This window comes from Molossus molossus, unplaced genomic scaffold, assembly GCF_014108415.1.
Source record: "Molossus molossus isolate mMolMol1 unplaced genomic scaffold, mMolMol1.p scaffold_m16_p_3, whole genome shotgun sequence".
NCBI classification, from domain to species: domain Eukaryota; kingdom Metazoa; phylum Chordata; class Mammalia; order Chiroptera; family Molossidae; genus Molossus; species Molossus molossus.
In genome coordinates, this window is record NW_023425366.1 from 118,519,989 (window position 1) to 118,536,491 (window position 16,503).

A 16,503-nucleotide genomic window follows, 5' to 3' on the forward strand; every position below is an offset into this window, starting at 1 on the left:
TCAAATAATACTATACTATATTTGAAAAAACCACAATAGAGTATATTTGAAAAAACCACGATAGAGTGAAGCCGTGAAAGTCGAAGCGCAAAGTGGCAAGGGATGACTGTACTCTTTTTTTTTTTTTTTAAATCTTGAGATAGAGTGGGAGGGAGGGAAGGAGAGAGAGACAGAGAGAGGGAGAGAGAGAAACATTGCTGTAAGAGTGACACATCGACTGGTTGCCTCCTGAATGACCCCAACCAGTGCCGGAGATGAACCACAACTGAAGTATGTGCCTTTGACCGGAATGGAACCCATGACTCATTGGTCCCCCTGCCGATGCTCTAACTCCTCCTGAGCCACACCGGCCAGGGCTGATGTACTCTTAAGAGGGTGCTGTGCCACCTGGCAGGTGTGGCTCAGGGGTTGAGCATCGACCCATGTACCAAGAGGTTGTCAGTTTGATTCCCCGTCAGGGTACATGCCCAGGTTGTGGGCCAAATTTCCAGTGGGGGCATGCAGGAGGCGGCCAGTCGATGTTCTCTCTCATTGATGTTTCTATCTTTCTCTCCCTCTCCCTTCCTCTCTCTCTAAAATAAAATAAAATTAAAAAGACTGTGCTGTGCCTTTCTCACCTAAGAGGAACTCTATACCTGAGTAGATTTTATCCATGATGAGGGTTGACTTTTTTTTAAAGATTTTTTAAAAATTATGTTTGTATTGAAGTTAGAGAGAGAGGGAAAGAGAAACGTCCATTGGCTATCTCCTGCACAACCCCTACTGGGGACTGAGCCCACAACCCAGGCCTGTGACCTGACCAGGAATATAACTGACAATCTCTTGGTGTGTGGGACAATGCTGAACCAGCTGAGCCACACTGGCCGGTATTGCTGCTGCCTCAACATACTTGATTTCTTCCTGGACATAGCTGCTCTTGTCCATGAACAATACCTCTTCTGATAATGGCAGTGGAACATCCTTGAGGTCTGGGTGGGCCATCTGCACTATGTTGATTACCTCCAAGAAGTCCTGTAGAGGTTTCTCTGGGTCATCATGCAGGAGGCAGGCTGGTAGAATTGATGGCCAACATCTTGTAGAACTTGAGGTGGGCTGACCTGGAGTGGCAGTGGCCAGTAATTAAGCAGTCATTGGAGAAGATCACATCTGAGTAGGGGGTATGGGCACTCTGGCATGACCAGAAATGAATGAGTCACAATATTTTTCCCAAGGTCCATAGTCCTCTTTGAAGTCCAGGGGTAGGTTAGGGGTCCATTGGCTCAGTCATAACTGAGTCTGCTGCACCATTATCCTCTACACCAGATTTAGTCCTATCTTTTCTATTCCTAATTGGGACCTAGGCCTGCCATCCAGACCTTTCCTAGGGCGATCCTTCCCTGAGGGCCCTGTTCCCCTTAAGGTTGCTACCACCTTTGCTATTTCAGCCAATTGGGACAGTTGGGAGAACATGGTGAAAAGTGTTCAAGGAAGCCCTCCCTCTGGCAGTGTTTGGGTCCCATGGTGGGCAGAGGAATGGGAACATTTCCTCTGACCCTAGGTTTACAAAAGGACACAGGAAAGGGGAGCATCATCCTAGCTCGCAAGTTTACACAGGGCAGTGTTTTTCAATTCTCCAAGAGCACTTTGGGCCTGTGCCTGGAATCCCTATTTTCAAAGTTCAGAGAAGCCTATTAGAAACTTGCTGCTGCCAAACCTGGGGCAGTGGACAGATGAGCACCCTGGGCTGGCACCGAAGGAACACGCCCCTTCTGTGGCCTGACCGCCCTCCCCGGGGAACCCCATAGGCTCAGGATGAGTGCCTGAGTGTTTGTTTGCCTGCTGCCCCGTTTCCCAGGATGAGGGGCTCTCCACACCGACCCCAGTCCCAAAGCGCGGCACCGTGCAGGACACACAGAGCAGCCCACCAGCAGGGACGGCCCCTGAAACATAAATTAATCTGTTAACTGCCTGTAGCAATCGAGCTACAAAATCTAGATATGGCTCTTCAGGCCCTTGTCTGATGGATGTAAGATCTAGTGAATTTTTTCCTTTTGTTGGGAGCTCTTTCCAGGCCTACAAAGCACAAGTATTAATCACAGCTGTAGTGGAAGACGGTGGGGGAGTTTTTAAGGACTCATAGCCTTCCGTGTCTTTCCTCAAGTCTTTTACTACACCTTGCTTCCCCACCTTTTTGTTTTCCACACAGGAACAAGGCGATCTCTAATAAGGGCCCAAAGAGTATATGTTTGGGCCAGAAACTTGTTCAGGCCTTTAACTGTAACTCTGCCTCGCAGGCACTGCCCTATCTTTGCCCAGGTTTCTCTTGGTGCCCATTTGGGGGCCCACTATCAGTATATGTGCCCTAATCAGAACCTCCCTCAAATCCTTCTCTAAGAATGTTTCAAATGCAACCCAGTGAGGTCTTCTGGGCACTAGGGCTGCTATCCATGACTAGACCAACCATAACAAAGTTGAGGGATACATAGTAGGGAGGCAGATGAGGACAGAAAGAAGGGAAGACACACAAGACAGAAACTTTTGCTTACAAACATCATGGAGCACGGTCACTCACACACAATTACATTCACACAGTCACACTCACACACCGTTTGAATTTCCTTCCAAAAATTCCCTATCCTGAATGGCACCTATGCCAAGAGTGATCAGTCTCCCTTTCCACCCCAGTGAACAGAATTTTCCAGATTTGAACCAGAATTTGCCAGATTTGAACCCCACCTAACGTCTTAGGGGGATTCCCAGGAGAGGAGAGGCTGCGCCGCGTCTGGCCCTCTCACTCTCTTCCAGATAGACCGGTCACCCAGAACACACCTCTGGAGGCTTTACCAGGTCTCCTTTAGTCTTTTTGGGGATGTCTTGGCATCTCCCGGCTGCTCGCCGGAAACCCAAGTAGGATCTTTGGGGCCCTGGAACTCGGGGTGCCTCCCCTCAAATCTATAGGGGTCCAGTGGCCAGATTGGGAGAGGCTGCCCGTCCGAAGTGTCTAGCCCTTGGTGTGGCAACACATCAGGAAATCTTGCTGGGGCCTCCAAATGTTATATCTGCTGCTGCAAAGTTCAATAATATAGGCAAGCAGCATAAAATAACGACCCTAGATTGGGTGGAGATTTTAGATAAGTAAGCCAAAAAATATTCTCTGGGGTAAGAGAAACCCCCATTCTAGTTAGCATTTCCTCGGAACGTTGTTGCAACTGCTTAAGGCTTCCCCAGGTAACCCTAGAAAGGGTTTGAGAGGAGCCCTGGGACTGAGTCCAGGACCAAGTGCGAGTTTTACAATCAGTGTCCAAGGTCAGCTGTGACATCTGAGGAATCAGGTTGAAGGGCAGGTCTTTCCTGTTCACAGTAAGGTTTTTATCCACTGCGCTGTCAGCCACTTGGGACCTGTAGGAGACAAAACACAAGCACACCCTCACCCCTCAGCCAGCAACTCTGCAGGCCCTTGCCATTCAGGCCCTTGCCGTGGACCTCTGTACCGGACTAAAGGCCCGGGCCCTGTGGCAGAAGCCTTTTGTTGAAAATGTCGCACCACAGCTGTAGTGCCAAAGCGATCTTGATTTTAAAAATTTAAGGTATATGCCCTGGCCGGTTTGGTTCAGCGGTTGGAGGGTCGGCCTGCGGTCCTGAGAGACCCGGGTTCGGTTCCCGCTAAGGGCACGTACCTCGGTTGCAGTTTGTCCCCGGCCCTGGTCGGTTGTGCGGGTGGCAGCCACTCGACGTGTTCCTTTCACATCGATGTTTCTCTCTCTCTCTCTGTTCCTCTCTCTCCCTCCCACTCTACCTGAACAAAAAAATGGAAAAATGTCCTCGGGTGAGGATAAAAAAAAAAAAAAAAAAAAAATTAAGGTATAAGGGGGTAGTGGGGGAGAGATAAACCACAGAACTTATATGCATGTATGCATGAACAGTGGACATGGAAAACAAACTGGGGACAGGGCAGGGAGGGAGGGGGCGGGGGGAATCAGTGGGGGGAAAAAGAAGAAACATCTGTAACAAAAATTAATTAATAAAAAATTTTTAAAAATTAAAAAAAATTTAAGGTATAGATTGCCAGAGAAATCTGATTTACATGGGGTTCACCCATACTCCCCCCTTTTTGTTTTGTAATTAAAATTTTTAAAGTAGCATGAGCACATTCAGCAATAGCTTGTCCTGTAGGGTTATAGGGGATGCCAGTTTTATGGCTAATGCTCCATTGTTGGAGAAATAATTTAATTCTTTGAGATGTATAGGCTGGCCCATTATCTGTTTTAATTTCCAGTGGCACCCCCATATGTGCAAAACAGAACAGCCAGTGATGCTTAACGTCTTTGGCCTTTTTCCTGGTAGTGGCGGTTGCATGTAAAAAATTGGAATGGGTATCTATAGTAACATGTCCCACTGAAATTGACCAAATGATGGATATGTGTTACATCTATTTGCCATAAGGCATTAGAGGATAAACCCCGAGGATTGACTCTTGCTGGTGTTGGAGTCCCTCTGGAAAGTTGGCAATCTGGGCAAGCCTGAATAATATCTTGAGCTTGCAAGTGGGTCAAATGAAAGGTTTCCGTGAGTGCTCGAGCATCTTGGTAAAAAAGGCATGCGAACACTGCGCTTGCTGAAATGCAAGAGTTGTTGCTACGATGGCATCCGCCTGTTGATTTCCTTGTGTTAAAGGTCCGGGGAGCGTGGAGTGAGATTGAATGTGGGTTATAAAAATAGGATAACTTCGTTGGTCTATTAAAGCTTGGAGAGACAGCCCTGGCCAGTTTGGCTCAGTGGTTAGAGCGTGGGCCTGCAGTCCAGAGGGACCCGGGTTCGGTTCCCGCTAAGGGCACGTACCTTGGTTGCAGTTTGTCCCCTGCCCTGGTTGGGTCATGCGGGTGGTGACTACTCGATGCATCCCTTTCACACTAATGTTTTTTTTTTCCTCTCTTTCCCTCCCACTCTATCTGAACAGAAAATGGAAAAAAATGTCTTGGGGTGAGGATAAAAAAAAAATGCTTGGAGAGACAAAAATATGGTTAATAGATGTTGATCAGTTAAAGGCTCATTAAAGGCTTGTTCTATTCTTTGTGACACTTTAACAACATACTGTGAATCACTAACTATATTTAAGGGCTCTTCTGTAAATTGTTCAAGAGCTAATATTGCAGCCTGTAATTCAGCACACTGAGTTGACCCAGGTTCAAGGCTGCTGATATTTTTTCATTTCTTATTTTCTTTCCAGGCTACTTTTGCTTTGTGAGATTTACCTGATCCACAGATGAATACAATTCTAGCTCCAGGTAATGGGGTATTACTGATTTTTTTGCACCAAGTTAAGGTATAACTGAGGAATATTTTGCAATAATTTATTTGCTGGAAGAGAGTAATTAATCTCTCCAATGAAATCTGCTAGAACTATTTGAAAGTCTATTGCCTGGGAAATCAAAGTGGTAAATTATTCCTGAGTAAGAGGCAAATGTAGAATCTGAGGTTCATACCCTGTCAGTTCTTGTGTTCTTTTTCCACCTTTGGTTATAAGATTTGCTAACTGTTCCACAAATGGAGTTATTGTTTTAGATGGGGTAGCTGGGAGAAAGATTCATTCAAGATATTTTATTTCAGGTGTTAACTGTCCTATTAATGTTCTAGGGTATGGCACAGTTGGATTAACAAATAGTCTAATAGGGTTTTTAATGACTGACAATGAGCTTGTCTGGTTTGTATTTGAGTAATTTCTTTAAGTTTCTGTTGCACCTCTATAGATAGAGTTCTAGCTGAATTTAGTGTTAGATCACCTTTGAGAGTATTAAATAAATGAGTTAACTGTTGAGTAGTGATACCAAGCAAAGGTCAAAGCCAATTGATGGCTCCCAGTAATTTTTGTAATTCATTTAAAGTTGTCACTTTGCAGGGCTGACCAGGGGGACCGTGGTCCTGGCTGAGGGCACTGCTCAGGCAAAGGTGTGAGCCCACATCCCTGCCCCCTGGGCCACCTGCAGGACGCTGGCCCCTGCCCCTCAGCAGACGCCGGAGAGAGATAAGTAGCAACAAAGAGCAGCCATCAGCAGTGTTCGTGATCCTCTTTGCTCTCACCACCATCCTCATCTTCTACAGTTCCAACAGTGCCAATGAGGTCTTCCATTATGGCTCCCTGCAGGGCCGTAGTCACCGGCCTATCAACCTGAAGAAGTGGAACATCGCCAATGGCTATGTCCCCATTCTTGGCAACAAGGGAAAAGTCCCATTTGTGGTTGAGCACTGGCTGGTTCACCACGGTGATCGTGGTGGAGTTGTGTGGCCACGTGCACATCTATGGCATGGTCCCTCCTGACTACTGCAGCCAGCGGTCCCGCCTGCGGCGCATGCCCTACCACTACTATGAGCCCAAGGGGCCGGACGAGTGTGTCACCTACGTCCAGAATGAGCACAGCTGCAAGGGCAACCACCACCGCTTCATCACAGAGAAGAGGGTCTTCTCATCCTGGGTCCAGCTGTACGGGATCACCTTCTCCCATCCCTCCTGGACCTAGGCTGCCCTGCCTGTGGGGCCCTCACAAGGGACGCTGGAGAAGTGGCTCTCGGCCAGCCACTCGACTAGGGGCCATGTCCTGGCCCTTCAAGGCTGGCTGAAGTGTCTTCTGGCCAGTTAGGGTCTTGAAGAGGGTGTATCTTCCAGCCAGTCAGGTCCCGGGGGTGTCTCTTGGCCAATCAGGGATTTGGGCTTCGATGTGGTTAATCAGGGGTGTCCGGGGATTTCTTGTCCAGTCAGGGTCTGAGCATAGTCAATCAGGGTATTTCTGAGTAATGTGAGGCCAAGGACCTGTCCTTCCCCATGAAGCCTTGGTTCAGAGCCCCAGGATGGTCCCCAAATTGTTTCCTATTGGCTGGGACAATGGGGTCCTGTCCCAAGGACCTGGGAACTTTGTGTTGCCCCCTCACTCCCCAGAGCCAGATAGAAAGGTTGCATGGGGGGTAGGAACTGTCTGGAGGGAAGGCTGGGGCATTGGTGGGGTTGGAGAGTCCCAGAGGTGGGAGGCCGGTGTCTGGGTCTCGGCTCTGCCCTGAGTGGCCTTGGACAAATCCCTTGTCCCCGTCTCTGGCACCCTTCTGCCCATGTCAGGTTCTAATGTGGAGTCTGTGACTCCCTCCCGCCTCCCCCACTGACTGCCTTGGGTCTGTCCCCCATAAGACTGGATCCTCCAGCCACTACTCCTTGCTCGGGCTCTCAGCTCCCTAGGGGCCTGGGGTTCCCTTTCCCACCTCTTCCTGGAGATGTTTTGCACAAACTCTCCCAGGTGAGGCCTTCCGCCTGTTTGAGGAGCTCTTGGGGCTGAGAAAGGGGGTACCCCAGCCAAACTGAGGTTTCAAGCAGCCCCTTTGTCTGCAGCTACTGGAGTCGTCTAAGAGTCTCCCTCCAAGTGGGCCTGGGAAAGCTCTAGGGGCTGGGTTCTGTCCCCCCTCACTCTGTACCAGGCACTTTATTGCTGGGCCTCAGTGGGGTGAGATACCCCTGCTCTTCTGGAGCCTGGAAGGGAAGACTAGAGAGCTTCCTGGAGGAGCCGGCAGAATGGGGGGGGCCAGGTAGAGGAGGAGGAGGCCAGCAGCAAGCCATTGCACATTGGGTGGGGGTGGGGGCTGGCGGCTCCCCCAGATTTGGTTTTGTAATGATTTGTACAGGAATAAATGTACCTAAGCTCCAAAAAAAAAAAAAAAAAAAAAAGTTGTCACTTTGACTGGAATGGTAAGTTCCTGGGGGCGAATAGTTCTTGTCCCTAATATCCACCCTAAGTATTGCCAAGGTTCTAATTGCTGTACCTTGTTTGGAGCAATTTGTAATCCCGCCTCTTTTAAAGTCTCCTGAAGCATTAGATAGGCCTGACTTAATTCTTTTGGGGGTAGAGGCAGCTAATAAAATATCATCCATATAAATGGCAGGAAATAGTTTCCTTACTGGCTCAATAGCATGATGAATATAGTATTGACAAACAGTTGGACTATTTATCATTCCTTAGGGGAGTACCTTCCATTGATACCGTTGCATAGGTTTACTATTGTTAATGGAGGGAACAGAAAAAGTGAGTTTTTCTCTATCTGTAAGGACCAAAGGGATAGTGAAAAAACAATCTTTAAGATGTATAGTAGCCCTGGCCGGTTTGGCTCAGCGGTTAGAGTGTCGGCCTGTGGTCTAGAGAGACCCGGGTTCGGTTCCTGCTGGGGTGCATACTTCAGTTGCAGTTCGTCCCCAGCCCTGGTTGGTCATGTGGGTGGCAGCCACTCGATGTGTCCCTTTCATGTCGATGTTTCTCTCTCTCTCTCTCTCATCCTCTCTCTCCCTCCCACTCTATCTGAACAAAAAATGGAAAAATGTCATTGGGTGAGGATAAAAAAAAAAAAGATGTATAGTAATTACATGACAATTTTCAGGAATCATTGTAGGATTGGGGAGCCCAGGCTGTAATGCCCCCATAGCACTGATTGCTCTCAAATCCTGTAGTCATCTGTTTACCATCTTTTTTAAGAATAACAAAAATGGGAGTGTTCCAGGGACTGACTGAAAGTTCTATATGACCTGCTTCTAATTGCTCTTTTATTAATCTGTTTGCATGTAACAATTTTTCCCCTTTTAAGGGCCACTGATCAACCCATACTGGCTCTGTTGTTTTCCAGGCCAATGAAAGGAGGGGAATTTTACCAGTGACCCCTAGCCAAAAGGCTGGGTTTGAATAACCATTCCCCATTGAGAGAGAAGATCCCTTCCCCACAAATTTAGGGGAGATTCTATGACATAAGGTTGAATCCATCCTTTTTGTCCATCTGGACCTGTACAGGAAAGGGAGTGAGTACTTTGTTGAGGAGCTTGAGTTCTTCCCACTCCTGTAGTTAATAGGGGGTACTGGGGCTTTAGGCCATTCCTGTGTTGTTATAATAGAAATGTCTGCCCCTGTATTCACTAATCTTGAAAATAGTTGCCCGTGTATATTAATGGAGATCAAGGGCTTTTTGGTGTTAATAGCCACAGTCCAGAGAACATCACACTGACCAGTGCTCCCAAACCCTGCATTTCCTCATTGTGGAGTTGCCTCCAGGAACCCAGTAGGGTAACAAAAGAAGGTGTGCTATTCGGGTTTCCAGTGTTAATACATGAAAGCCCACAGCCTTAAGCATTTCTTTAATTTCTCCTTCAAAATCTGAGTCAATTACCCCTGGCATTACTTGTAATCCTTTCATTGTTAAACTAGATCTTTCAATCATTAAACCTACTTTCCCCTCTGACATACACTCCTGTAGGAACTAAACAAATATTATCAGACTCCTTAAGGGTTAATTCTGTGGTGGTGATAAGATCCAGGCCAGCACTTCCTGCCATGGAGGCTTGGAGGATTGGAGACCCTTTGATTGACTGAAAAAAAGCCTGAGGCTGTAGGACCCAGGGAGCTGTCTGGGTGCCTGGTCTTGTGCCCTTCTTCCCACTTCCCAACAAGGGATTTCCATGTTTGCCATATCTAGACTCACACTGACTGGCCCAATGCAGCCCTTTGCCACATCGAGGACAAGGCTTAGTAGGAAGGCCACTAGTTCCAGCCTTTCCTCTTTTACAGTCCTTTTGAAAATGTCCTGGTTTGCCACAATTAAAACATAATTTGGACCTTTGTTTTTTATTGAATTCTCCAGTTGGCAACGTCTCAAGAGCAGCTGCTAAAGCTCTGGACCGATGTATTTCTGTCCCTACATTTTGACATGCCTTTATATATTCTCCTATACACGAGGTTTTCCCCTTCAATGGCGCAAGCACAGCCTGACAATCTGCATTAGCATCCTCACAGGCTAATTGTAATAGCAGTGTATCAGCTGCTTCTGCATTATCTATCTGTTTATTTATGGCCGCTTGCAACCGATCAATGAAAGACACGTAAGATTCCTGTGCTTCTTGCCTAATGGGAGCATAAGAACCTGTCTTTCCTCCAGACTCTGGAACCCTTTGCCAAGCTTTAGTAGCTATATCTGAGGCCTGATAAAACAATCTAGCATCTTGCCTTGCCTGTACTTGGGGATCTAAATAATTTCCTTGTCCTAGTAACATGTCTGGTCCAATAGGAATCCCTGTTCCAAATTTTTCCAATGCCTTTTGTGTGGCTCTGTCCTGATATTCTAACTTTCACATGGCGAATTGGGCCGGCGTCAACACTGTTTTTGCTAGCACCATCCAATCCCAGGGAGTCATCAGATAACTACCAGCTATTTCCTCCAACATTCCTATAGTAAAGGAACTTTGCAAATCATTCTCTTTTATGCTTTGCCTGAATTCTTTAAAAACCTGATAGGGCAAACATAAATGTATAGGTTGTTGACCTGGCCATATTATAGCTGGGAAAGCCCCAAGGTTGCCCCCTTTCCTGGCCTCTATAAGACAGCCCTCCACTGCTGGGTGTAGTGAGGCTAAGAAATTCTCCACAAAAGGTGGAGGATGGGGAGGAAAAGTTTGCTCCTTTGGTGGAATTTCCTCCGAAGGGGAGGTTGGAGCCTTCTCGCTGCTGGGACTGATCTGACTCAGCCGCTGCAATGCTGTAAATACCAGTCACCAGAAAACAAGGGTCCAGGTGGAAATTTTACACCCTAAATCTTTGCACACCCTAAAAGTTTCCCCTACTTGTGATAGAAGAAGTAAACTGCCATTTTAGAAAAAGCAAGTTCCCAGGAGATAACTAGACCCTTCTGCCTCCTAGAGATAATCAGACCTTTTGCTTCCTGCTTCTGTAAACTGCTTACCGCTCTTGCATCTAAAGCATGTCCGCCCAGCCTGCTATAAAGCTAGGCATGCCCTGCAGCTCAGGGCCCAGAATTTGGAGACTGCTTCCTCTGGGTCCACATGTGTAAATAAAGGAACCTCTTCACTTCCTCCGGTGTTTTGTCTGAGTCTTTTCCTTAACAGTTGGAACCACGTGTCAGAATCCAATGTGCCTTCCTTAGGGAACCATGGGCAGAATTCCTGTACGTCCCTCAGAAGCTGCAAGAGCTGGATCTCTGGATGCAGTTCCATTTATTTGCAGATTGGTACCCCCAGGTTACAAGAAGATTTATGTAAATTATTTCCTTGAGATGGCATTACTGCAAATCATACACCCTAGCTTTGTCTCTTGCTTTCTACGGGAAGAGACCTTGAAGCCAAAAGATAACAAACCCTTATTCACATGCAAATGAAGCCCTCAAAGCACCTGGGCAGGCCAGGTTTCTGAGAATGCATTAACATAAGGTTAAGAGTGCATTAACACAAGGTTACAAAACGTCCATCTTCCAACCCCCCAACCCCACAGGCCCGAGCAAGGGTTGACTTTTTGAATTATAACTCATATTTTATATTTTCCACTTTTTTTTTATGTTCACATTTTCCTATATCTTCTTGTACATATGAAGTATATCTAAATAGCTATTGCTACATTCTTTCACTGGTTTTATAATCTGTGTCTTTTCTGGATCTGTTGATTCATTTTACTCCTAGTTATGAGTCATATTTTTCGACTTCTCTACATGTCTTATAGTGTTTATTGGATGCTAGTTTTTTGTTGTATTTTTCAAAATATTTTTGAACTTTGTAGTGAGGTGTATTTCAGTTACTTGGAATCAATATAATCCTTCCAAGGCTTGCTTTTTGCTTTGTTAAGGTGTGTTCAGAGTAACTTCTAGTCTAGGGCTGATTTGGCCTGCTACTAAAGCAATGTCTTTCTTAGGGTACGGCTTGATGCCCTGTGTGTAAGGGGGTCTTTCCACTTTGGCTGTGGGTACATGAACTATTGAACTGTTATATGAACTCTGGAGATTATTCTGTCTATTCCTTTTTGGTCGTTCGTTCCCTGGCCTGGGGGTAGCTTCCTCACATACACTTACAGATTAGTATTCAGCCAGAGTCTTAAGGGGACCCCATCTATATGACCAGAGCTCTCTGCCTGGCTCCTGCCTCTTCTCTGATATTTTGCTGCAATTCTAACCATGTTGGCATCCCTGAACTTGGTCTCCTCAAATTAGCAAAACCGCTGGGTATTGCTTGGATTCCCACACAATGCACTGCATGCATACCAGAAATGCTGTCCAGGTCGTGTTTCTCTGGAAGAAGAGACCCCTTTTATATTGATATTTTTGTTAGCTCTAACTTCCATATTACTACCCCAAGCCTCTTAAATCTTTTACTTTCATATTGATGCCCCAAGCCTCTTATCGTTTAACCTTGCCCTAAGCCTCTCATTTCAGGAAACCAAAACCCATCACTCCAGTCAGGTGGAACGGAATGACAGAACTACTGTAACCGACCCAAAAGTGCAAACGGTCGCCCAAAAAGAAAAACAAGCTTCAGGAGACTCCAGCCCCAACCGATCAAGAACTCAAGAACTCGGGAGACCCCAGCCCTGACCAATCATGGACGACCATGACTCCTCGGCTGAACGACCACCCACCTCAGTCCTGAGTTTAAAAATCTTTAGTCTGGACAAGCCGGTTGCTATTTTCTCCTTAGAGGTAGCCCGGCAGGTCTTTCCCTCAATAAACCTGCACTCTTCTGGTTACTCAGCACCGCCTTGTTCTTACATTTTGGTGCTGAAACCTGGGACGGGACGTTGGTAGCCTGGATGATCCCCAGCACAGACCACCCTTACCACCTGGGAAGCAGTGGGCTGCAGCAGCTCGCCGGGCTAACTCCCAGATTCTGGGTGGACTGTGGTTTGGGTTGATTGGCCGGCTCCAACCTGTCCCAGATCCCTTTCTACCTGCAAACCAGAAGGTAAGAAATTTCTCCCTCCCCTCTCCGTTGGCCCTCCAAATTTTAGGCACCCTCACTCTCCCTTTCTCACACTTTCTTTCCTTCCCTATTCTCCCTTATTCTTCCACCTATATTTGCTACCGGGTGGCCCGCCCATCTCGTTCTCATCTCAAAATTCACCGAGTGGCCTGCCTGTCTCGCTCTCATCTCAAAATTCTCCCTTATTTTTCCACCTATACACGGTTTCGAGTTTGACTTACCCCTGTCTACCAAGTGGACTGTTCATCTCGCTCTCATCTCGAAATCTAGGTACCTAGTCAGGTCTCTCGTTACTCTCGGGCATTCAAGTCGGGGTGATGACTCCTTGATTTGTCCTTCCTGCAGGCTTGTCCTACTGGGGCCTTGACTGGAGACAGGGATGCCCTCTCCTGTCATTGCCTCTCTATGAAATGGGTTTGTCTCAATAGAAACCACCTTGCTCAAGCCCCCTTGGCTGCCTACTAAAAAACCTAAAAAACGTCGGCCTCTTTGATTTGAGGACCCGCAAACTTGTATTCCTCTGCAAAACAGCCTGGTCCCAATACAAACCCAACAATAATTCTCAATGGCCAGAAGATGGCACTCTTGACTTCAATATCCTAAGGGATCTAGACAGTTTCTGCCACCGGACAGGCAAGGCCTCAGAAATTCCTTAGGTGCAGGCTTTCTTCTCTCTCCACTCTCACTCTTCCCTTTGTTCTACCTGCTCCACCCACCAAGTACTTCTAGCCCGATCCCCAATCCCCCTCTCTTCTACAGAGTCTTTTGACCCTCAAGACCACTCAGCCACACCTCTTTCTCCTCTTCCTTCCTCTCCCCCCACCCCCGATACTCCTCCTGCCCCAGATACACCCCCTTTGCATGGCTAGATTTAATAAGAAAAGGAGTCCTAAGTCTAAACCTAACCCAAGTCGAGCCCTCTCAATGCTCTCTCTGTGCCTTCCTAGACCAACCACCGATGGCCGCAGTCCCACTCTCATATGCCTTAAACACTTCTAAAACCTGCCCTGCCTCCTCAGTCTCTCTAGACCACGTGCCCCCTATACACCCCAAAAAATACCTGTAATCTATGCTACTATAAAGACATCTCCCACCCGACATGCAATCAAACTCATCAAATTACCTCTGACTTTACAAGTCCTCGGGGAACTTTCTTTTGGTGTAACCACACTCTAACCAACCACATCGATACCACCTCTCCGGGCCCATGTGTCCTGGCAATTCTCGCCCCACAGCTTCTAGATTACACTGAGGATGAGGTTGCCGGAATCCTTCACACTCCCCGCCAGAAGCGGGCCATCTTTCTCCTTTTTCTTATAGGCCTCTCTTTCTTCTCTTCCATAGCCGCCCTAGGAATCAGGGGAGCTGGACTCGGCTACAGCCTTAACCTATTAACCGAGCGGTATGTATTTACACATCTTCGTGCCCGTTATATGCTGCGTAATTAAAAAGGGAATTCCCTGGTTAACAGGTTAAAATGACTGAACAAATTCAAGCGGATCTAGAAAGAGGTTTCGAAAACTTGGCTGCCTCACTAGCCTCCCTACAATGACAACTCATCTCCTAGCAGAGGTTGCCCTCCAAAACCGACGGGCCTTGGACCTTCTCACCACTGAGAGAGGAGGTACCTGCCTTTTCCTCCAAGAAAAATGCTTCTACTATATCAACAAATCAGGTATAGTAGAGGAAAATATTAACTTTCTCCGAAAACTCCAGGAGAGGCTCCATAATCGCAGGCCCGAGGAAGCATCACAATTAAGCCAATGGTGGTCAACCCCCCTCTTTAACATCCTACTCCCACTTATAACTTCACTAATAGTAATTTCTCTCTTCTTACTGCTTCTCCCATGTTTTCTGAAATTTCTAAATGCACCGGTGACCGAGCTCGCCAGGGTCACCCACCACCAACTACTACTCCAAACTTACACCCCACTACCCCAAGGTGACCCCCCAGGAGGAGCACCCCAGAGGGAGAACAGCAGGAAGTAGCTACAGAAGAACACTCTTGCCCGAGAGGCCCTCCCTAAGGGTCAACCCAAAGTTACAATCAACACAAACTTTTTTCCAACTTATATTAACTAAGAGTCAGGAAATGTTAGCTCTAATTTCCATATTACTGCCCCAAGCCTCTTAAATCTTTTACTTTCATATTGATGCCCAAGCCTCTTTTGGTTTAACCTCACCCTAAACCTCTCATTTCAGGAAACCAAAACCCATCACTCCAGTCAGGCAAAACGTAATGACGGAATTACCCTAATCCACCCAAAACTGTAAATGGCCGCCTGACAAGAAAAACAAGTTTCAGGAGACCCCAGCCCCAACCAATCAAGAACTTGGGAGACCCCAGCCCCGACCAATCAAGGACGACCACCCACCCCAGCCCTAAATTTAAAAATCCTTAGTCTAGACAAGCTGGTTGCTATTTTCTCCTTAGACGTAGCCCGGCAGGTCTTTTCCTCAATAAACCTGCATTCTTCTGGTTACTCAGCACTGCCTCGTTCTTACAATTTTGGCTTTATAAATTAAGACTGTTTGGGAAAATATTAAAAAGAAATGCTTTTTGGCAGGTCCAAGTTTTGTCAGCCATACTAGCAGTGAGACTGGTTATTTGCTTGTGGTTCATGTAGCAGCCCTACCTTGATCTTTCCTTGGTGAGAGGTAAAGATATTTGGAGAGCCCTGGCCAGTTTGGCTCAGCGGTTAGAGCGTCGGCCTGCGGTCCGGAGAGACCCGGGTTCGGTTCCCGCTAAGGGCACGTACTTCGGTTGCAGTTTGTCCCTGGCCCTGGTTGGTCGTGCGGGTGGCAGCCACTCGATGTGTCCCTTCGCGTCGATGTTTCTCTCTCTCTCTCCCTTCCCCTCTCTCCCTCCCACTCTATCTGTACAAAAAATGGAAAAATATCCTCAGGTGAGGATTAAAAAAAAAAAAAGAATATTTGGAGAATTCTCCTGGTAACTAAAACTATTTCCAGAGTGTTATCTGGATAGAAAAATACTCATTTGCTCTCTTTCTTTCTTGATAAAGATGAATCCCAATCTCTATTCCAATTGTGGTCACTCAGCTGTCACTTGAGATTGCTTAAACAATGAAAAGCTCTTTTTTTTTTTTTTATCCTCACCCGAGGAGATTTTTCCATTTTTTGTACAGATAGAGTGGGAGGGAGAGAGAGGAAGAGAGAGAGAGGGAAACATTGATGTGAAAGGGACACATCGAGTGCCTGCCACCCGCACGACCAACCAGGGCCGGGGACAAACTGCAACCGAGGTACATGCCCTTAGTGGGAACCAAACCTGGGTCTCTCCGGACTGCAGGCGGACGCTCTAACCGCTGAGCCAAACCGGCCAGGGCAAGCTCTTTTTTTTTTTTATCCTCACCTGAGGATCCATTTTTTGTTCAGATAGAGTGGAAGGGAGAGAGAGAAGAAGAGAGAAAGAGAGAGAGAGAAACATCGATGTTAAAGGGACACATCGAGTGGCTGTCACCCACATGACCAACCAGGGCTGGTTGCAAACTGCAACTGAGGTACGCACCGTTAGTGGGAACCAAACCCAGGTCTCTCTGGACCGCAGGCCGATGCTCTAACTGCTAAGCCAAACCAGCCAGGGCAAAAGCTCTTGAGACTTATATAGACTAACCGGAGGAAGTTGCTGAGGCCACTGGACTGCCAGGCTGTGGACCACAGGGTTCCAGTGGGCAAGCCACCATAGAGGATCCTGTTCAAGATGGGCTGGCTTGCCCTGGCCGGTTTGGCTC

The 16,503-nt window shown here is 47.2% G+C and overlaps 2 protein-coding genes across 2 annotated transcripts in view; both read left to right on the forward strand.

The window, feature by feature from the left end:
• The window catches only part of ZNF597 (zinc finger protein 597), a 29,958-nt gene that overhangs the window by 5,562 nt on the left and 7,893 nt on the right, over nucleotides 1-16,503 (forward strand).
• LOC118641503 (alpha-N-acetylgalactosaminide alpha-2,6-sialyltransferase 6-like) lies at nucleotides 5,243-6,494 on the forward strand. Its single transcript, XM_036278780.1, has 3 exons — nucleotides 5,243-5,264; nucleotides 5,886-6,258; nucleotides 6,305-6,494. The coding sequence occupies exons 1-3, from the start codon at nucleotides 5,243-5,245 to the stop codon at nucleotides 6,492-6,494; spliced, it is 585 nt and encodes a 194-aa protein (XP_036134673.1).